General features: G+C 34.7%; 1 protein-coding gene across 4 annotated transcripts in view; it reads left to right on the top strand.

The window, feature by feature from the left end:
• LOC306879135 (leucine-rich repeat-containing protein 7-like) overlaps positions 1–23991 on the top strand; it is a gene marked incomplete at both ends in the record, with an annotated part of 75309 nt that overhangs the window by 25122 nt on the left and 26196 nt on the right. For 2 of the 4 annotated variants that reach the window (XM_079431869.1, XM_079431868.1), the window contains 17 exons: positions 3088–3282; positions 4766–4883; positions 5047–5125; positions 6326–6415; positions 7100–7156; positions 8085–8148; positions 11098–11172; positions 11524–11668; positions 11753–11855; positions 15238–15367; positions 16525–16640; positions 17186–17255; positions 17668–17767; positions 17853–17977; positions 18202–18390; positions 21955–22077; positions 23148–23234. In XM_079431869.1, coding sequence (XP_079287995.1) covers positions 3094–3282; positions 4766–4883; positions 5047–5125; positions 6326–6415; positions 7100–7156; positions 8085–8148; positions 11098–11172; positions 11524–11668; positions 11753–11855; positions 15238–15367; positions 16525–16640; positions 17186–17255; positions 17668–17767; positions 17853–17977; positions 18202–18390; positions 21955–22077; positions 23148–23234 — 1860 coding nt within the window. Of the gene's footprint in view, positions 1–3079; positions 3283–4765; positions 4884–5046; positions 5126–6325; positions 6416–7099; positions 7157–8084; positions 8149–11097; positions 11173–11523; positions 11669–11752; positions 11856–15237; positions 15368–16524; positions 16641–17185; positions 17256–17667; positions 17768–17852; positions 17978–18201; positions 18391–21954; positions 22078–23147; positions 23235–23991 lie in introns of those variants that run through there. The other 2 variants (XM_079431867.1, XM_079431870.1) reach the window with 2 other exon arrangements.

The raw sequence follows: 23991 nt of genomic DNA, 5'->3' as shown, positions 1-23991 counted from the left end.
ATTTATTGATGATAAATATATAAATACGATTATTAAGTATTTAAAACACATATGTTTATTAGTACTATTACATAAATCTAACCGGTTTCTTGTTTCCTGGTCAAATGTTGAATTCAAATATATACTATATGCAATTTAAAATATATAAATGTAGAATTTAGGCCTAAATAAAGCAGGATAATATTTGATTGCAGTGTTTAAGCAATAGCAGTCTAAAATTTCCATTCTCTTACACTATTTTATAACTTATAACTCTTCCTGAAATTTTAATCTCCAGAATACTCTCTGTAGTCGTTCATCCAGAGCTGCTGCTTTTCTTTGTTGAGTGGAGGATGTTTTAATTATCGGTGATACATTTGCATTTGCATGAGACAAAAGCACTCTGCATTAGCACAGCTTGTCTTTAATTTCAGACATTATTCCCTAATGCCCTCTCAAACATTGTTTTAGCAGCACGTTTCCATCCCTGAAGAACACTACGATGCCCGTCATGTCTCTTCTCTCTCTTTGGCTTCTTGTCAGGACAGAGGCAGTAGAGACATATCTCGTCACAGTTGATTGATGTAAGCAATTTTGTGTTATACTGCTTCCTTTTTCGCTGACTGATATTTGCGATTGGCTCCCCGACGGGTTTCTCTCATGGGTGTTAAATGAGCTTTCATGATCAACTAAATCAGATAAACTGCTTTGATTTATGACAGGTTACTGCGCACTAACACCTCTGAAGTACAGTATTGAGCCTTCATGTCAGATCGTCTTTGTCTTATAGGGCAGATGTTATGTTATCAGTCACCTTATGATGCTCAGTTCATGGTTCAAATTAAGGGGATGTGGTTCATTTTATGAGGGATCTGGTTTGTACTACCATCTCTGGCTCTTATTTAATTACACCCCGTCCAGCAGGATGAGACCTTTTTTTTCATTTAAGATATGAGGTTAATTTTCTTTATGGAAATCAGATTGATAGTTTGCAGTGAGAAATTGGTGATTCAGAAATCTGTGACTGTAGTCTACAGATTCTGTCTTAAATGTTGTAGCTGTGATGCAGTAGGTGTTGTTTGTGCATATATATACGGGTACAGGATTGAGTCTGGCCTTTTTTTTTATTTGCACTAAATTAAATGAAAAAAACCTGTGAAAGTATATCATGATTTAGCCCATTTGGCTTTTATGAAACAAAAATCTGTTTTGCCTGGTGTGCAGTAATTGCAATATCATAATTGGGGACAATAAAATTTAGTCAATCAATACGTAAGAGAAAATTAAAGTATTTCTTTTTACAAAATAAAGCAAATTGGTTTTGTATCAGCTTGCCTGAAAATGATTATTTTGCAACAATGGCTGTGTTGACTATTCTGCTCCTTACACCAATATTGCCAAAATAATAAAGAAAACATAAACATGAAGTATTGATTTAAATTTATATGATATTATTAGCGTACATGTCGATTACCTTGAGATATAGTTCAGTACAACATAGAAAACTATTTACCTAGCAGCAACACATACACTGCTAAATATTATTGTTGTTGTTGTTTTTAAATACTATTATTTTAAATTAATATTATTTACTTATTTTATTTATTTATTTTAGTGCTGTCAAACGATTAATCGCATCCAAAATAAAAGTTGTGTTTACATAATATATGTGTGTGTACTGTGTATATTTATTATGTATATATAAATACACACACATGCATGTATATATTTAAGGAAAATATGTTACGTTTATATATTAAATATATTTATATATGATATAAATTATATGAATATAAATATATACATGTTAATATTTTCAAAATATATGTTGTATGTGTGTGTGTGTATTTATATATACATAATAAATATACAGAGTACATACACATATATTATGTAAACAAAAACTTTATTTTGGATGCGATTAATCGTGATTAATCATTTGACAGCACAAATGTATATCTGCTGGTTTCTCAAATTACTTTTCAATGAACTAATTATCTAACATATTTAACTGCAATGCTAATAACATGTTTTTTTCTGTTTTAAGTGCTCTCTCGTCTGGATTTTTCTGTCTATTACTTTTTTTGTTGTTGTTCTTCAGGTTTCTAAGGTTTATCAAAAGGTTTATAATCACTTTAAAATGAAAAATCATTATCTCATTGGCAACTTTTACAACTTGAGATGATGTTGAAAAATGGCACCAATTATCTATCATAAATTTATGTTGATAGGAAAAGAAAGGGTGTGATAAAAGAGTCATGAAAAGAGTCAGATCCTCAGCAAAGACTACGAGAACCAGACAAGTCCTCTGCTCAATCTGACTTGTGTTGCAGCCTGGAATTAAACCACACCATGCTAGTTTCATCTAGCCAGAGGAGAACTGGCCTCCCGGTTTTCTTTTCTATTTCTGTATCCGATGGGATTTTCGGTTCCTTGCCACAGTCGCCTTTGGCTTGCCTAGTTGGGGACACTTCATTTTTGGCAATATTGCCGACTTGATAACACAAACTATTTGAAGAGAACTGAACTGAGCTGGACGATGACATCACTGAATTACTGATGAACTGACTTTAATTGAAAAATTGACTGTTTACTATTGTCCTCTTGCATTATTGACACACTGTTTTGACACAATCTGTATTTTATTAAGCGCTATATAAATAAGACTTGACTTGACATGAAAGCAACACTGGTCTGTTTCTATGACAACTTGTCAAATATAGAATTTAGCAGTCATTATACACAAATATTTGACTGTTCAATGCCACGATTGACCAATGAGAAGCAAGTATTCCAGAGAGCCATGTAATAAGTGAAGATAATGATAGTCTATCGTAAGGTTCGTGGATAATAAAAAGCTCAACCTCAGCTCGAATAAAACACAAAGCTCCAAACAATTTCCTTTTGGTACCAATTATAGAGACACAGTGGTACTCGGCAATTTGTCGTACAATGCGTACCATTTAAACTATACCAGCTTCAATTATGTAGAAAGTTATTTGCGTGAATATGTGTGTGATTTAGTGAATCAGCTGTATACTTATGAGAATGTGTTTTTCTGTCATAAACAAGAATATTATTTTCTTTTCTCTTCCCACAGTGCAGTGTCTGGAGATGACTACTAAGAGGAAGATCATCGGCCGCCTGGTGCCCTGTCGATGCTTCCGGGGGGAGGAGGAGGTCATCTCAGTGCTGGATTATTCCCACTGTAGCCTGCAGCAGGTCCCTAAGGAGATCTTCAGCTTCGAGCGCACGCTAGAAGAGCTCTACCTTGACGCCAACCAGATTGAGGAGCTGCCTAAGGTAAGTTGTCAAGTGTCAGCTTAAACATGCATAATATCTGAACTCCTGAACATCATCTTATACAGCAGTGTAACAGTACAGAAAAATAGTGCACTTAATGTGATTTTCTTATAAAGTGGTATATGTGGTTTCTTTATAAAGCACTAAAAGTGTCCCCATAATTTAAGTTTATTAATATTATCATAATTTCCATTTGGTATTTCACATTGGTTAAGGTAAATCAGGCTTTGTCGAATGTATCTAGTATCAAGGATATAACAGGACCATGGACAGCTCCCATATTGTGTGCAAAGCTGCATCTGAATTTGGTCTATATCATGATATACTCCTTAGATAAGTGCTTAAGTCATAAGTATTTGCTCGCTTTAACTCTTGAGGTGCTATTCTAAACCCATGGTTAACATAGCGTTGTTTTGTTTCATGTTTAACTGTTGATACTTGCCCTGGGCTAGTTATTTATCTTAGAAAGTCAGGTTTTCAGCAGCCATTACTCTAGTCTTCAGTGTCACATGGTCCTTCAGAAATCATTCTAATATGCTGATTTGGTGCTCAAGAAATATGTGATATTATTATCAATGTTGGAAATGGTTTTGATGCTTAATATTTTTGTAGAAACCATGATACATGTTTAAGGATTCTTTGATAAATATTTGATAGAACAGCATTTATTTGAAATAGAAATCATAGTAACATTATACACATATTTACTGTCACTTTTGAATGATTTAATGCATCCCTGCTGAATAAGAGTATTCATTTATTTAAAAAAAGAAAAGATATCTAATTTACCTTCAACCTTACAGTCTAGCCAAGGTTCTAGTTCCTGAGTACTAGGACAAAACAGGCTACAGAACTGAAATAAGTTATTTATCAATGCATTGTTTTGGATCAATCTTTTAAACATAGTTACACATCTAGTATTCACTTCAGTGAATTAATTAATTCAGAGTATAGGATGGTTTCAAACTGATTGTCAGCTCAAAAATACTAAACAGATTGTGTGGCGTTGACGTGTTTGAGTTTTGTGTATTTATTAAAGAAAATCAAATCAAATAGTACTGAATGAAATGGAAATGAGAAGTAATGTGAGGTTGTGGGACATTTCCTTTTCTAATTTGTAAGTATTTTAAGAATTTTAACATAAGTTTATAAGTTCATGAGGTCAATTGTAAACATTGATTGTACAAATATAATGTGCCACAAGAAACTTTAACTGCTTGTCCATCTGTGGGAATGTTGTCACTTTGGTTGTGCTAAGTTACCTATAAAAAAGCAGAAATAAAAGAAAAGCTAAGTGACTTTCAAAATTACAGGTGCAAAATGTAGTTTCACCTAGTATTAAATATTGTTTTTTAATTTTATTAGCAGCAAGAGAGGATAAAACCAGAGCATATGATTGGGTTCATCACTTTGATTCATTAGGCCTGGGAAGTTCACCGAAAAAATCTTCAAATAAATCTCTTTATTTCTCTGTCTATCTTAGCAACTCTTCAACTGTCAAGCGCTCAAGAAGCTGAGCATGCCTGACAATGACCTCTCCAACCTGCCAACCACCATCGCCAGCCTTGTGAATCTAAAGGAGTTAGATATTAGTAAAAATGGTACATTCTTAACTCTTTACATTTATTCTATATTTGCTTTTTAAAATCTATTTTTCCAATCCACTTTTTTTGTGTTGAGCATGTTGGTATGATTGTATATGATTGTACTTTTATACAGTACACATGTACCTGTATCAACATGGTAAAACTGGCTTTATTTCAGGTATTCAAGAGTTTCCAGACAGCATCAAATGCTGTAAATATCTATCAGTTGTGGAAGCCAGTGTAAATCCTATATCCAAGTAAGTAGAGCTGCTCACATTTCTTAAATCAGACAGAGAACTGTAATGTTTGATAATTGTTGTATTATGTACATATAGGTAGTTGACGGATCCATATATATTTATTTAACATTTTATGTGTAGCCTTTTATGTCAATAGATTTTAGTTTAAATTTTATGGTAACTCTTTTCTTTAATTTTCAAAAAATCATTTTAATCTCATTTTCTTTCACTAGTTTATGTAAATGGTGTGGTGGATTTTTAAAAACACAAGTACTTCATACCCCTTAAATGTGAGATAATAAAAGCTGCATGTAAAATAATCATAAAAATAATAAAATAAAAAAGACTAAAACAGTATGTTCATTTTTTTCATCGCCACTAATTTTGCCATTTTCTTCAAACACTGTTTCAAATTTCTGTTTGAATTTCTACATTTACACTGCCTTAAAATGTAAAGAGATTAAGCTTTTGTTTTGTACACCTTCTATAGCAGCTAAGAAAATAAACCAATCCTGATATTTCAATCTAACTCCACTTCAAATAATTGTATTAATATGTAAATCTCTTATCTTTCCTGAAGAGGATTTCCTATCTACAGTAACACAATATGAAATTGTTTATTATATCTTACAGTACATGGATTTGCTGTATTTATTTGTTTCACTCTCAAAGGAATGCCTTCCTTTTCTGGGTTCCTTAGGATAATAATATAAAGTGAACATACGTGCAAAAGCTAGATGTTTTCATATTTCATATAACTTTTTTTTCTCTTTTTTTAAAAATCCACGATTAAACATAGTTTTGAATTCTAAAGCACATTTGAACATTAATAATGCATATTGTAAGTAGACATCATGCCTTAAAACTGAACCAAACCCAACTCAAGGAGAGATAAGACATGCATTTCTTTTTTATCTCAGTGTATTTGTTTGGCCTTCAGTCTTAAGCTAAACTTCAAATCTTTGATTCAGAACTTCATGATAGAGGATCAAACATTCAGGATCCAGTGCATGGTCTCTGCAGAGAACCCTTTTCTTCATATTATGATTAAATCAGCCCTCAAGTGACTTCCATTTACTGGGATGCTAACAGAGCCAGTAGAAGGGGAAGCATAGAGGGATTACAGATGGCTCTCACCGCTCCTGAAGTACTTAACGCTCATCAAATCTTAAGGGCACTGGCCTTTGAAAGGGTCTGATCACCTCTCTGTTCCTGCAGGCTCCCAGACGGCTTTACCCAGCTCCTCAACTTGACACAGCTCTTCTTAAATGACGCCTTCCTTGAATACCTGCCTGCCAATTTTGGGAGGTAAGAGCTTCATCTTGGGCCTCTCTGTTCCTGCTCTGCTGGGGATTGTGACACAACACTTTAGCACACCCGTCTGAGTTTGTCTCGTTCTTGTAGTTGTCATCGTATTTTTAGATGTTATTTTGTATCCAAGGAGCAGCATGGTGCTGATTCTGGCAATGATTTGCCTAAAGCTTTCATGAATAAATGGGTCCTTGCAGCTCATATTGGGTTTAATGATAAATAGTTATTTCATTTCCATTGGGGAAAAGGGGATTTATTATGGCAGCTGACATTGGTCAAGGGCTGTTGCATTTAGTTTTGATAAACAAATCTGGGAAATTCACTAAAAATAATTGCCCTGACAACACTGTGTATTTGCACTGGCTGTCTGTGTTGTTATAAAGCTTGATTCATTCTCTTCAAGCTCTTTTAGAAGGTGGTAATAACACAATGTAAATTTCACAATGTCCAGACAAATAGCCCTAAGTCTGGACATTTATAGCAAGAAGGGCACATTCATACCGAAATTATAGACATTAATCTTTAAACTGCATTGTGAAGATTAGTAATATTTTTGTGCTCAAATACCACATGCAAAAGTGGAAGAACTGTTTATTGAATTCACTCCTATGTTTTTGCTTTAAAAAATTAGATGGAGATTTAGAATTTTTCCAAAAATTTAAAAACTTTTTTTTTTTCCAGATTATCTAAATTACGGATCCTGGAGCTTCGTGAGAATCATCTGAAAACTATGCCAAAGTAAGTTGCTTAATTACTTATGAATAATTATTTTGCTAATGCCAACATGGGGTCATTAAATAAATACATGCCATGAAAAAGCATGAAAGAAATGGTGTAGGACAAACATTGAATCTGTGTCTGATCAAAATGTTTTTACATTCACCAATATTTTATTTATTGACAATATTTTATTTTATTATTATTTTATTTGTTTTCTTTTGTTTTGTTTTAAGGGTGTCCTTTTGATTTATATTTAGTCGTTACTTCACAACAAGTATTTGTTTCTGCCACAAGGCATTTTGATTAAATTCTGTTTGAATTTCTTAATTTACACTGCCTTAAAATCTAAAGAGATGGAGCTTTTGTTTTGTATACCTACTATAGCAGTTGAGCAAAAAAGCCAATACTGATATTTGAATCTAACACAACTTCAAATCATTGCATTAATATATAAAACTCTTCTCTTCCCTGAAGAGAAATTTCATTTAGTTTTTTTAATTCATCCCTCAAAAATGTGATTTAGACACAAGTTTATGTAACAAATTCAGAGTAGCAGAGTCTACAATGTCATTTGTCACAGTGGGGAAGGCCTCTGGACCCCTCTAGAGAGGGACACATATTGCACACGATGGTTTATGCTTGCTGACTTGTTCAGATGTACTGGTTCAAGACTATTTTTATCTGCCAGCAATAATAGCGCCAATTTTTCCTTCAAAACCAGACTGCATGAGGTAATGTTCTCCAATCTGGGAGATCCGTGTTTGCCCACATATTGAATGAGGGCCATGTTGTGAATACCGTCACAAATATTTGAGTACAGAGTTACAGAGTTTTCTGTTTTGGATTAACTAGTTCTTTAAATCATAAACTTTAAGTGCATTTAACTATCCATAATGTCTACATATATTTGAAATGAGTTTTGATTTATTTTCTTGTCATGCTGCAGGTCAATTCATAGGCTGTCACAACTGGAGCGGTTAGACTTGGGAAGCAATGAATTCTCTGAACTGGTAAGAAATATGTTCTCCTCTTGAACACTTTTATCAATGGGACAGCTGTTACCTCACTCAGTCTTTTTCCAGCATGGATTTTGACCCAGGGGGGATAGAGGAGGGGGAGTAGGGGAAGCTGTTGCCTCTTGTCAGATCTCTAGTGCTGCACTGCGTTTTGGTTGCATCATGCGCTGATCCATTATTCATGAGCTGATTCAAACATGCAGCGCTTGCCATGACGGAACGTTCACCACCGAGCTGCATTTAATTGTCTCACCCAAGCTGGAGTAAACAATGGCAAGGAATTTATCATATGTATCCCATGTAGCCCCACTCACACCATGCCTATTGCTGTTTCCTTCAGTGATTAATGCTGGTGGTGTTGCATTTATTTATTTGAGTATAAATCAATGAAGAGGTCCGTGAGCAGACAAGTTACTGTGTCTAGAGGAACTGTGGCAGTTGAACACCAAAGTAGCCATTAATAGCAGTTTAGTTTTTAAGTAATTGACTTTGCTCCATGATAACTTTACTAGGAGCTGTTGGTTGTTTTAAAAACTGGTCCATTCCAATGACCATGAAACATATTGTAAGAATGGCTGGAAAAACATTTTAAGCTAGGGCTGGGTGATAAATCGATATTGATATTTAGAGAAAAAAATAAATCCACTATATCAATAATAAAAGCAATTTCACAATTACATTTGATAAAAGATACTGTCAAATACACACTGAATCTCAAATGTCTTAATGATAAATTGGCAAAATAAAATTTGAGGAACTTATGGCAAAAATATATTACAAAGTACATTATATAGTAAAAAAATATATATTTTTAAAACATTATCCCTTTTATTATTATTGTTGTTGTTATTGTTGCAAGGAATATCATGCAGAGATATTTTTTCACTCATTTTAATTCATAACGTATACAATAAGAAGTGGTTGTGCAGCATCTTGTTTGCCAAAAAAAAAAACCTTGACAAAAGTTTTTGTAATTTAAATGTTAAATTTTCATTTGATTGCATTTAAAATGATTAATCAAATAGTTAGTTTTATAAATTCATTTCTTAATTTGACAAACCAGTTTTGATGATTAATTTGTCTTAAATCATAAAACATTTCAGAAAAAATAAAATGGTAAATTAAAAAGTAGTGTATTCTGTAGTTATATTACCTTCATTGTTGAGTCCTATTGAACATGAGAAATGCATTTCATGGAATATCATGGTTAATTAACATTATATTATATGGGAAGAAATTGTAAAAGAATATTTGGCCATGTCACCCAGCCCTGTTTTAAGCTTCCAGGTACCAAGGTGGAGTTGTGGAATTACTTTTAAACTTCAGTGACATACACACGTTTGGAATATGCAGGGCACTTTGTCCTTGGGTGATGAAAAAATGCATGCGCGCACCAATGCTTCAAAAGAGAACAGATGGTTTGGCATTGCAGTAAGCATACTTTACTGCTCAAAGCCCAAGTAATAAGAGAACACCCATCAACACTTTCTGGTTCTGCTGTCTGGACTTTCAATCTCAGTGTCCCACTTCAGGATGACTTTTCAAATAACTTTTGACCTTTCCTGGTGGCAGCCCCATCAGTGCTCTTTTAATTTGAGCTCAGCTCCTTATCAGATGTTTTAAATATCTCTGATAATGGTGATTTTGGCTTGTCTTACCTGAGAATTGTTGTCCTTCTCAACTGTCCAGCATAACAGCAATTCTAAACATAATAAACTTTATATATTCTATGTAATATGTGAAATTAGTATTAAATGTTTCATTCCATGTTCTAAATGACAGAATCAAAAATAAATAAATAAAAAAATAACAGAAGGTTGAACTCATATAATATATAGTTTAACCTTCTCTGGTTGATGATCAACATTATCTGAAGGTTAAACACCTTTTTTCAGGTCTAATTTTGTACTCAAATCTTTAATGAGAAAACAGCACATTAACAAGCAATAATCCTCAACTGAAATGTTACTCAGCGGTTTCCTCAAGCATTTTTGGATGCATTGCATCATGTCAGGTAATCATGGCATAGCAGTTGCACAGCCTGAAAACAATCATTAGTTTAATTTATAATAGATCTGTTGGTGTCATGATCTTTTAGGCAGATATTTGTCTGTAACAGCACACATTGCCCAAACAATGAGTGTTGAGAATGGAGCACTGATGGCAGGAGGCATTTGTCAGGATATCTGACTCTTGTTGTGATGTTGGCAGATGTTGGCTGGTGTGATGCCCTGACCTGCAGATAGTTTCTTAATTGAAGTCTTTGCTGAGGGGATCATGAAGGGACAGATGCTGGGACTCAAAAGGAGAGAAAAACAGAGAGCAGCCATTAAGAACTGACCGAGTCTGTGACGCATAGGGGATTTGGGTCTGTTGAAACTCAATTTAAAACAATAATTTGTTTTTGAAGCCTCTGGAATGTTGTCAAGATCGTGCTTTTATTATATAAAAATTGGTTATTGGTTTCATCACCATATAATGTTTGTGCTGACTATAAACGATTCAAAGGATGTGCAGTAAAGTGGTTTGATTTAATATTTGATACCCACTCTAAGGTGTTTTTGCGAAATGAAAATAGGCTCCAATAATTCCTTTTTACAGTAATGTTTTTTAAATATCTTGGATGATGTAGAAAAGCAAATCAAGCTTCTCTGAGAATTTAGCAGACAATTTACAATACATTTACATACTGTCTCTCTGTTTAGTAGTTGTTTTAAAACCCAGAACCATGAAAATCTGAGCTTTCAGTTTGGGGAATTTATTTGTAATATGTTGAATGCATTAAAAATTATACAATAGATGTGGAGTATAATTGTATGATGTACCTTGAGAAGAAGCTATCATTATGATGATTCAATTAACATTCATAAATTGCTATTCATTTGGGATGCAAAACAGTATATATTGTTATTTTGTTGGTTATGACCCTCTTTAATGTTACAGCCAGAAGTGCTGGAGCAGATCCATAGTTTAAAAGAGCTGTGGTTGGACAACAATTCATTACAAATCATACCAGGGGTAAGCACTTTAAAAAGTATTTCTATTAAGAATCCCAGAGTTAGCATCTAATGCATGTAATAAATATGAGCATACCTTGTCAGCCCTTTTTAAGATTTCATACATAAAAAAGTACCAGTAAGGCTTTAAAAGTATGAAACTTTCTGTCATTAATTACTTACTCTCATGTCATTCCGTCTTATAATATGGTGTTGGAAAAACTTGAGTGTGAGTAATGATGTGAAAATCTTTGGGGAAACTATTGGAATTTGACAACGTGACATTTTAGTACTCTAGTACTAGACTATAATATATGTATAAAGCATAATATATGATTTCTTTCATTTCTATTTCTCTTGTCATCTGCTGAAGTCTATTGGGAAACTGAGGCAGCTGCGATATCTAGACTTGGCTAAGAACAGGATTGAGAGTCTAGATGCAGATATCTCTGGCTGTGAGTCCATAGAGGATCTCCTCCTCTCCTCCAACATGCTGCAACAATTACCTGATACAATAGGTGAAGTTCCACTACTTACTTTTTTTAAATATTTGGGTTTTTAGGTTTCGGTGTGTCTTTACAATGTTGAAACATCTTTCACAGGAAAGTTGAAAAAGTTGACAACATTAAAAGTTGATGACAACCAGCTCACCTCACTGCCTAACACCATTGGAAGGTTAGTAACTCACTTACGACTCATCCAGCTGTGGAAAGGAAAAATGACAAAGGCAGAAAATACCTTCGAGATGTCTTAGATCATAATCCCTGACTATTCCTCTAATGCACAGTTTTTTTATGGAAGTTTATGTCATTTTGTTGTGGTTTATAGCCATATAATAAACTCGATGCTCAGGGTGGTCAGTACTGTCTTTAATGACTTGAACCTTTGAAATTATATAGTTTTTTATGATGATATTCGATGACATTGTACTGTAGCTTGTACTCTCAGTATTAGATTTTTCACTGAATTGCCATCTGGAGCACCATATAACAATTCTGCTGTCATTCTGGCAGTTTTTTTCACCCCAGCATGAAAAAATGCTGACTTGTCAACGTCAATGTGACTCTCAGCAATGTTAGGAATGTTTATTCAATAAGAATAATTTATTACATCTTTATTACCTCAGTCATTCTTGAGAAGTGGGACAAAACACTTGGTGCAAAATTGAAAAAATAAAACCTTGTACTCAGACAAATGAAACTACATTTATGTATCTTATATGTACTAAGCTACTGAGCTATGCTTTGATTCAACCTCCCAGCTTTTCTCTTTTTTTAACGAAATGTGCTTTTTACCTTGGACTGTGTAATATAATTTCAACTTAATCTTTAACAGCATTCAAGATGTTTTTAACATTTCAAAACACATTCTCATGTTAGCAGACAGATTACACTTTCACACGTGACCAACAATTCCTCAACAAATATAAAAAATTATAATGAAATATTATCAAAATGTTCCTCTGATGGAGGTGATACATCTGACGGTGGTGACGAAAACCTGAATTTGTAGTCTTTTTAACTATCAAATACATTGAATCAATCAATTACTGTATTATAACAAACACAACAAACAGTGAGTATGTAATTGTTGATAAAACTTTTATTCAAGAGTCACATTTAAGTATTTTGATATATTATTGGAACACAAAATATTACGGTATTTTTATTTTTTAAACCTGATAGCAGTTACAATTGCTGGACATGATTTGTCCCATGTCTCAAGAATGACTGACCTGTATTTGTGGGAAACAATGTATGCAGAAAAAACATGAGCTTCTGGAAATAAAGTGTACAATTAATTAAAAATCCTAAAATATTGATACCTTTTAACTATACCTAAATAAATAGTTTAATCTTTTCATCAGTCATTCTTCAAAATGAGTGCCATTTGTGTCTCTCATACACTATCGTTCAAACTTTTGGTTTAAAACAAATAGTACTATTATTCAGCAAGGAGGCATTAAATTCAATAAAATTCAAATCAAATTAAATTAAACAAAAACTGTCAACCCTGTAACCTTTCTGATGGCATAATTATATCGCAGCATATATTATAATGAGTTAAATTAGTTTTAGATGGCTCAGTGTAATTAATTAACACTGAAAATATTACCTTATATTATTCTGATAAAATCTTCCACAAAGTAATTTTACAAATTGCAAATCAAACTGACTTTGGATTTTTAAAGCAGAATCAAATGGGAAATTCAGGGACGAGGTGCATACAGTGTATCATATTTCATAGCATCTGTTAATTAAGATGTCATATTTTCTGCAGACTGCCTTTTTCATTTGTCATAGCTGTCACCACTACCTCATTCCTGTGATACTATACGCCATGCATCTTTCTTCTTGGTTTGTCATTGCTCGGTTCTGTGTGTTGTGTTAATCAAACATGCATCTTAAATGGGCACCTCAGTGCACGTGGCAAAACCGGGTAAGTAGACCAGCGAGTGTTTGTATTCCCCACACGTCTGCCACAGCATGTTTATTTAGGCAAGGGCATACCTTTGCATCCATATCTCACTTAAAGAGACACAATGAAAGCCCTGCATATGGAAGGCCAGCTGGACCGGTCTGCTAGAACAAATGTTGGACTAATGACCTTACTTAGCTTAACAAATATACATTGACCTCTTTCAAATTCATTCAATTAAAATAAGATGAAAAGGGGGGGTGAATCTAAGGAACAAAATACAGGAGGGTTGCAAGGGAAATTAGTTTTTTAATGCGAGGTCCGTTACTAAAAATACTGAAACTCATTTGACTCAATAAACACTGTGGCATATACCAGATCATTGTAAATGTTATAAACTACATAAGGTTTGTTTTAAGAGCCCAGTATTTCATAGGATTAGTGCTTTTTACAACCAGCAGAATTGTATTGCAGGTAGCATATTTAGTAAATTCATCATCATTCCCTTTAATATATCTTCTGTTAATTCATACCTTTTTTTACGTGGAGACAATGGTTCCACATAACTCATAATTCTCATTTCCATTAACAAAACTCATTTATTCCCTGTCTTAAAATGATATGATTCATAGACGCTGATACTTAAATTGAATGTACTCAAGCTTTGATATTTTGTTTGCACATTGTAAACATTTGAATGGGATGTCATGTAAATTGCATATTAAAGGAATAGTTTACTTTTCATCATTTACTCACCTTCATTTTCTTCCAAACCTGTATGACTTTATATTCTTCCGTGGAACACAAAAGGATAAATTTTGATGAATACTGGTCGCTCTTTTCCAATGAAAATGAACAGAAACTTGGCCTGTCAATCTCCAAAATGACAAAATAGCAGAATAAGCATCATTAACTGGTGTCTGTACTGCATAGTTCAAGACATACACTATAAGAAAAGGCTGTAAAAATAGGGTACAATGTACTGTTTATATAAATAAATGTTCTGTTTTGATTTTTCATAGTTGTTTCACCCATACTTTAAATTTTGCATTTAATTAGTAGTGTTTTAGGTAATGTCCTAGCAGAAAATTACCAGTATCTTTTCTGTGTTTCTACAGATTGTTTCACAAAGTATGATTTCTTGTGAAAACCTATTTAACTCTGGAATTATCATTGAGGCTGAATGCACTACACATATATCAGATTTTCAGTAAATAATCAGTTTAGGTCTGTTCCACACACAAAGATTTTGTAGGGCTTTAGAAGACTTGAAAAATAGTACACATGTTGTTATGAAATACATTTATGATGCTTTTTTGGAGCTTGACAGCCTGTATCCTCATTCTCTTTCATTATATAAAAAAGTGTGTACAAAAAGAAGATCATATAGGTTTGGAACGACATGAGGGTGAGCAAAAAATAAGAGAACGATTCCTTTAAGACTTTAGTTAAACCTGCTATTTAACCTTAAATCTAAACTTTTTTGAAGAAGAGTTATTCACTACAGTAGAGGCAATTATTTCTTTATCTGCTGACCTTTAAAGATACGTCACATGATGTAGGCATTTATGTTATCATCTCATGAAGTGTTTTCAATAGGCTTTCAATAGGGATTAAGCGACCCTGCTTAACTGCACACTCCTCACCTGCTTTCTCTTACATCTGCCAGTTTATCACTTTTAGAGGAGTTTGACTGTAGCTGTAATGAACTGGAATCCCTGCCTCCCACCATTGGCTACCTGCACAGTCTTCGGACATTTGCGGCCGATGAGAACTTCCTGGCTGAGCTGCCCAGGGAGGTGAGTATTAGTGTTATGCACTTTCTACAGTTTTAATAATGAGGGAAATCAATTGCACATTCTCAACATATTTTACCTCTCTTTGTGCTGGAAATACAAACAAGACGATTTTGAAATATTTGATTAGTTTTTTTCAACAGGACTTAAAAATGACTTTGCCAACAATTATAATGAATAATTATAATAATAATATTAGTGCTGCCAAACGATTAATCGCGATTTATTTCAAATTAAAAGTTTTTGTTTACATAATATGTGTGTGTTGTGTATATTTATTATGTATATATAAATACACACATATACAGCATATATTTTGAAAATAATTACGTGTTTATATATTTATATCATAACATATTGTTCTTAAATATAATTTGACAGCACTAAATTATGTGTGTGTGTGTTATATTGATTAAAAAATTTACTTACAAATTGTTAACTTGAACTACCATTCAGAAGTCTAAATATAGTAAAACAGTAATATTGTGAAATATTACAATTTTAAATAAAGGCTGAATTTTCAGCAGCCATCACTCCTGTCTTCAGTGTCACATGATCCTTCAGAAATCATCTTATATGCTGATTTCAAGAAACATTTCTTATCATTTTCAGTGTTGAAAAAAGTTGTGCTACTTAGTATTTTTGTAGAAACCATGATGTGTCTTTTTTTGGGGTTCTGTGACAGAAAAACAGCATTATTTGAAATAATGTCTTTACTCACTTTTGATCAATTTAATGTAGCTGAGCTGGGAAAAAAGTATAACTTTCTTAAAAAAAATAAAATAAAACTGTAACAAAAACAACATTTCAAACAGTAGTATAATGGCTGTCCAAAATCCAGAAGTAACAATGCTTGCTGTGCAACGCACAAAGCTATATTCAACTTGCAAATAAATCTAAATGAAATATAATACAGGATATACAGTACATTTGTGGCTACCACATTTTGAGATCTACTGAAGTGGCTAAAATCAGGACAGCCTAAACCTGTTTAACCAAATGCATGGAAATGTCCTGCTGACCTTCACTCGCTACTCGCTGTATTGACAGAATACAAGAGTCATTTTACCTGAGAGAAAGATAGAATGCTGATATTCAACAAAAAATAGCTGACAAAATTGCACTTCACCCGACCGATCATATACTCTCCTGTGTTGCAGATTGGAAACTGCAGGAATGTTACGGTCATGTCCTTGCGCTCCAATAAACTAGAGTTTCTGCCTGATGAAATTGGACAGATGACAAAGCTACGTGTTCTCAATCTAAGTGACAATAGGTAACACCTGATGTTCCTGTAGTTTTTAATTTTTTTCATTTTACACCCTGTGCACGCATTTGTCAACATTCACATCAACACGATCAAAATTGTTTAATGAATAAAAGATGAGATGCATTATTTGCTTAAAGTTTAGAAAGTGCCTCTTCAAATCTCTTATAGGTTTGATGAACAGTCTTGATTGGTTCATGTAAACCAGTGAGGATGGTGTTGATTATTTTCCATAATGGCACAGTAATGGGGCATGACATCAGAAAAGTGCCTGGCCTTCCCACAGGTTAATTAAGAAAGCTCTTTATGAGCTGTGTGGATAGTTTAGATGCTCTGACTGCGATTATATGGAAACAGAGTAATTAAACTTAAAGACTAAACGTGACAAAGCCATTTGAGTACCTGAGTTAATGGGGTTTCTGAAGTGAACAGAATCACCACAGGTCTTCATAACATTTTAACTTCTCTGAATAACTCTCCAACAGTCTCATTTGTTTTTTTGCCATCCATCCTTTTTGAATTCTCATGAACTAATTCTTTATGTTCTGTTTTAGGTTAAGGAATCTTCCCTTCACTTTCACTAAATTGAAAGATCTTGCTGCACTCTGGTTATCTGACAATCAGGTTGTTGTCTAGACCTCCTTTTTAAATTGTGTACAAAGTATATAACTATGTAGTATTTGGAGCACTTTTTAACCACTTTGCATAAACAGTTAATACAGAGTAAAAAAAAAAATCTGTGAAATTTACAATACAAACTTGGGAGCTGTAGTTGTCAGAACTTTACTGTAAAAAATTTGGTAGCATCATTTTAGGTTTTACAGATTTAACTTAAATTTACAGATTTTTTTATATTTTATTAACTGATATATATATATTCACACATTTGTAATGTTTTTTATGTATCCAAAAACTTTAAGGGGGACACTGTATTTAATTATTTGTGAAATGTGGTTAAAAGCGGTCAAAATACATACTGCAATTGAATACATTTGATTTGGTAGTTGTATTTACAACAATTTGTCTTGTTATTCAGTCCAAGTCCCTTATCCCCCTTCAAACAGAGGCTCATCCTGAGACCAAACAGAGAGTCCTTACCAACTACATGTTTCCTCAGCAGCCCCGGCACGATGAGGGTAAGAATAAATCGAACGTTTCACTTTTCTTTGATTTAACATTTTACTGGATTTAAACTTCTGGATGTGTGTTTCCCTGCTGCAGATTACCAGTCTGACAGTGACAGCTTCAATCCCACTCTCTGGGAGGAACAGAGGCAGCAGAGGATGACGGTGGCATTTGAGTTTGAGGACAAGAAGGAAGAAGAGGACAACTCAGGAAAAGTGAAGGTCCCTTTAAGAATTGAAAATGTGAACCTTTTTGACCCTGTATTTACCTGGTATTAACATCTATCTCTGGTGATCTCAGATGTTCACAGATGTTAATATCAGATGTCACCAGGGCCACTGCTGTATCTGGTTAGCGGCGATTTAAGAAAAAAAACAAACCTTTAAGCATCAGAAAAGGTCATATCTTTGCCATATGGGCTAAATCCTCTTCCCTCTATCTGCAGGTTGAGATTAATCTGAAGCGCTATCCCACCCCTTACCCAGAAGACCTAAAGAACATGGTGAAGTCAGTGCAGAACCTGGTGGGTAAAACCACTCACCCCCTCAACACTGAAAAATGTTCTTCTGGGACCAATATGGAGCTCCACAGCCAAGACAAGTATGAGTCCAAGTGGCCCATTGCTCCTCAGGAGGTAATACTTCTTTGTCTTATTTTATCACAGTGCCTACCTGGGCTCATAGATCAATGTCTCTGCAATTTGGCTACAAAGTGCTTTTAATAAAAAGGATAGATCAGACTTTGAATTTTGATTGGGCAAGCCACATTTGAAGCTGTTGAGGATTTTAAACAAGGGATTTTAAACAAGTCGTTTATGAGTGCTAGAGTTAAAGCTACACTATGTAACTTTTGGAGTTCTAGTGGTTAATAAACAAAATTGCATATAGCCGGAGCTACTTCACTCTGTTTATGTGTATGACTAATCACGCAAGAATATAAACACATTATAGTCATAGTGATTCAGGTTAAGAAAAAAAAAACAGGTTTTGGAAGATGGATTTATGATATACTTGCTCATTATCTTTAAGTTATTTTTTATATATATGTTTTAGGTTATTGCAATAATTTTAACATGATGATGATAATACATCAATTTAATGAAAATTATATATATATATATATATATATATATATATATATATATATATATATATATATATATACACTCACCTAAAGGATTATTAGGAACACCTGTTCAATTTCTCATTAATGCAATTATCTAATCAACCAATCACATGGCAGTTGCTTCAATGCATTTAGGGGTGTGGTCCTGGTCAAGACAATCTCCTGAACTCCAAACTGAATGTCAGAATGGGAAAGAAAGGTGATTTAAGCAATTTTGAGCGTGGCATGGTTGTTGGTGCCAGACGGGCCGGGCCGGTCTGAATATTTCACAATCTGCTCAGTTACTGGGATTTTCACGCACAACCATTTCTAGGGTTTACAAAGAATGGTGTGAAAAGGGAAAAACATCCAGTATGCAGCAGTCCTGTGGGCGAAAATGCCTTGTTGATGCTAGAGGTCAGAGGAGAATGGGCCGACTGATTCAAGCTGATAGAAGAGCAACTTTGACTGAAATAACCACTCGTTACAACCGAGGTATGCAGCAAAGCATTTGTGATGCCACAACACGCACAACCTTGAGGCGGATGGGCTACAACAGCAGAAGACCCCACCGGGTACCACTCATCTCCACTACAAATAGGAAAAAGAGGCTACAATTTGCACAAGCTCACCAAAATTGGACGGTTGAAGACTGGAAAAATGTTGCCTGGTCTGATGAGTCTCGATTTCTGTTGAGACATTCAGATGGTAGAGTCAGAATTTGGCGTAAACAGAATGAGAACATGGATCCATCATGCCTTGTTACCACTGTGCAGGCTGGTGGTGGTGGTGTAATGGTGTGGGGGATGTTTTCTTGGCACACTTTAGGCCCCTTAGTGCCAATTGGGCATCGTTTAAATGCCACGGCCTACCTGAGCATTGTTTCTGACCATGTCCATCCCTTTATGACCACCATGTACCCATCCTCTGATGGCTACTTCCAGCAGGATAATGCACCATGTCACAAAGCTCGAATCATTTCAAATTGGTATCTTGAACATGACAATGAGTTCACTGTACTAAAATGGCCCCCACAGTCACCAGATCTCAACCCAATAGAGCATCTTTGGGATGTGGTGGAACGGGAGCTTCGTGCCCTGGATGTGCATCCCACAAATCTCCATCAACTGCAAGATGCTATCCTATCAATATGGGCCAACATTTCTAAAGAATGCTTTCAGCACCTTGTTGAATCAATGCCACGTAGAATTAAGGCAGTTCTGAAGGCGAAAGGGGGTCAAATACAGTATTAGTATGGTGTTCCTAATAATCCTTTAGGTGAGTGTATATATACACATACATACATACATACATACATACATACAGGTACATCTCCAAAAATTATAATATCGTGAAAAAGTTCATTTTTTTCTTGTAACTTATAAAGTAAAACATTTCAAAAGTGTTTTTGTTTAAATTTTGATGATTAGAGCTTACAGCTCATGAAAGTCAAAAATCAGTATCTCAAAATATTAGAATATTTACATTTGAGTTTCAATTAATGACCATCCCTACAGTATAAATTCCAGGTATCTCTTGTTCTTTGAAACAACAATAGTGGGGAAGACTGCTGACTTGGCAATGATCCAGAAGACGAACATTGACGCCCTCCACAAAGAGGGTAAGTCACAGAGGGTCATTACGGAAAGGTGTGGCTGTTTACAGAGTGCTGTATCAAAGCATATTAAATGCAAAGTTGACTGGAAGGAAGAATTTGGGTAAGAAAAGGTGCACAAGCAACAGGGATGACCGCAAGCTTGAGAATACTGTCAAGCAAAGCTGATTCAAACACTTGGGAGAGCTTCACAAGGAGTGGACTGAAGCTGGAGTCAGTGCATGAAGAGTCACCACGCTCAGACGTCTTCAGGAAAAGGGCTACCAAGCCACTTTTGAACCAGAGACAACGTCAGAAGCGTCTTACCTGGGCTGTGGAGAAAAAGAACTGGACTGTTGCTCAGTGGTCCAAAGTCCTCTTTTCAGATGAAAGTAAATTTTGCATTTCATTTGGAAATCAAGGTCCCAGAGTCTGGAGGAAGAGTGGAGAGGCACAGAATCCATGTTGCTTGAAGTCCAGTGTGACGTTTCCACAGTCAGTGATGATTTGGGCTGCCATGTCATCTGCTGGTGTTGGTCCACTGTGTTTTCTGAAGTCCACAGTCAACGCAGCCATCTACCAGGAAATTTTAGAGCACTTCATGCTTCCTTCTGCTGACAAGCTTTATGGAGATGCTGATTTAATTTTCCAGCAGGATTTGGCACCTGCCTACACTGCCAAAGGTGCCAAAAGCTGGTTCAATGACCATGGTATTACTGTGCTTGATTGGCCAGCAAACTCGTCTGACCTGAACGCCATAGAGAATCTATGGGGTATTGTCAAGAGGAAGATGAGAGACACCAGACCCAACAATGCAGATGACCTGAAGGCTGCTATCAAAGCAACCTGGGCTTCCATTACACCCGAGCAATGCCACAGGCTGATTGCCTTCATGCCACGCCGCATTTATGCAGTAATTCATGCAAAAGGAGGCCCAACCAAGTATTGAGTGCATAGAAATGAACATACTTTTCAGAAGCCTGGCATTTCTGTTTAAAATATCATTTTTTAATTGATCTTATGTAATATTAAAATTTTCTGACACACTGAATTTTTTGTTTTCATTATCTGTAAGCCATAATCATCAAAATTTCAAGAAATAAATGCTTGAAATATTTCACTCTGTGTAATGAATCTATATAATATATGGGTTTCACTTTCTGAAATGAGTGATAAAAAATATTGACCTTTTTCACGATATTCAAATTTTTTAGATGTACCTGTACCTGTATATATATATATATATATATCATATCATACATTTATTATATTATTATAAATAATTATTGAACATTTGTGTCATATTATATTGCTGTTGCTGCAATTTTATAAAAACAATCCGAGTTAATGTGTTATGGTGATTACACATGGTAAAATGAACAATGACTGTAATGCACAGCCTCTCATGGTTTATTGCTTGAATATCCATCACTTTGGAGTCACAGTTTATTTTGTCATTGAATCATGAGACATTTGTAGATTAGTGTGTGTTCTTTATAGGTGACAGAACGAGAGATCAAAGACTTTTCGAAACAACCAATGTCCGATCAAGGTGTCATCCTCAACTCAGCCATTGACATCCCAAAACGCAAAGACAAAGAGGATCTGACCGAGAGCTCGGAAGTATGACAAGTTTTCTCTTTTAATTGCAATATTTATGCACAGTAATGTATCAGGGTTGCAGCTTATTTTAAGCTCCCCTGAACATTTCATAGCAATTTTAATGGAACATTATTGTAGATGCAAAACACATAAGTCAATAATTTTAAAACAGAAGGATGAGAGTGTGCAATGCAATTCAGGCAGTAGTTTCTTTTTTTTGAAGGCCTGGTATTTGCATCCTCGGTGTCTGAGTCAGTTCGGTTGCGTGTATAGAGAGTGTTGAGTAGTGCTGAGAGTGTTTGCTAAAGGTTAGCTGAACCTGCAGAGATAAAATACACAAAGATCAGTGCAAATGTTTCATCTCTCACAGCCAGCAAACCCCCTCCCCAACAGCCAGGGCTGCAGTGTTGTTTAGGACACAGAATAACTACCAAGTCATTAACTTTGCCTGTGAATATTAGAGAGAGCTGGTGCAATTAGTAGTGAATGCCACAGTAACCTCGTAGTATGCTTCATTTTTTAATAACTTGCTTTTAAAATACCCTACAATTATTTATTTACTAGAAATCTAGACCTGCAGTGTTTTACTCTTCAGTTTTATATCCTGTAGCACTGCTCCGAATACAGCTGGAAATCTTTTAGTAAACAGAAATAAAGGTCAGCGTGAAATGTCAAGAACACTCAAAGGATCCATTAAAGGTTCTTATATGAAAATATTAATTGAATTCAAGAATTCTAAGATGATTTGAGTAAACTATAATAAATTTCAAGGAATTATGCAAACACAGCTACATTCATAATCCATTCATTGATGCCAGGCTTTTCTATGCTTGCAGTAGCTCTTTGTCTAGAATAGCATACAAATGCATGGTGTATTGTGTCCATCGCAGCTTGGCCTCACACTGTTTCCCCCCATGGTCTCAGAGACCCCCCGGCCAAACTGTGGAGCTACAAATATTCCTAATATTATCAGGGTTATTGGGACCTTGGGAGTACCAGTGTGTATCTTACACATTCTTTTCTTTCTAGACCATGAGAATCCATTTTTGTTTGTTTGTTTGTATATATGTATGTATGTTTGTTTTGCTTAGATTTCTTTACATCGCGTCGTTCCCAAGCCGCAACAGCCAGAGAATACGAGCCTGGCCGTTACTTCCTCTTCCTGTTTCTGCCTCATAGTAAGTGGCTGAGAGACAAGACAGCAGAAAATCAGCTGAACATATGGGGTGGCTCATTTCAACTGCCTTCAAAGCAAATTCAATTCATTTTTTCAGACACCCCCATTGTGGGTAAAACATTTGTTAAATACTTGCATGGGTTTGTTTCCCATAATGAAGTAATGAAGTCAGTGTTCGAATTACAGGGGGGCGAAATGGAACCAAGACCCCCAAGTTATAATCATAGTCCCCTAGTTATCTCGAAACTCATGGTAAGGGGAGACTGTCCAGCATCTTTTAAATTTCTTATTACAGCAAGAGAATCTGTGATTCTATAGATTTGATTATTTTTTGAAAGCAAACAACATTTTTTGTCCAGTAGGTTTTTATTTATTTATTTTTTTTTACAATCAAATGTGCTAAGGCTGCTTTTGTTTAATCTAAAATATAGTAAGGCAGTAATATTTTGAAATATTTAAAGCAAAATAAAATAACTAAATCAAATAAAATATTTGAATATATTTTAAATTGCTGTTTTTTCTTGTGATAGCAAAGCTACATTTTCCTGCAGCCATTACTTCAGTCTTCATTGTCACATGGTCCTTCAGAAATCTGATAATATGCTGATTTGGTGCTCAAAAACATTTTCTTATTATCACTGTTGAATACAGTTGTGCTGCTTAATTTTATTCAGGATTCTTTGATTAATGGTGCTGTTCAGAACAACAGCATTTATTTTAAAATTTTTATTTTAAATATTTATTTGCAACATTATACA

Source organism: Barbus barbus (genome assembly GCF_936440315.1).
Source record: "Barbus barbus genome assembly, chromosome: 13".
NCBI classification, from domain to species: domain Eukaryota; kingdom Metazoa; phylum Chordata; class Actinopteri; order Cypriniformes; family Cyprinidae; genus Barbus; species Barbus barbus.
This window is presented reverse-complemented; position numbering and strand designations above follow the sequence as displayed.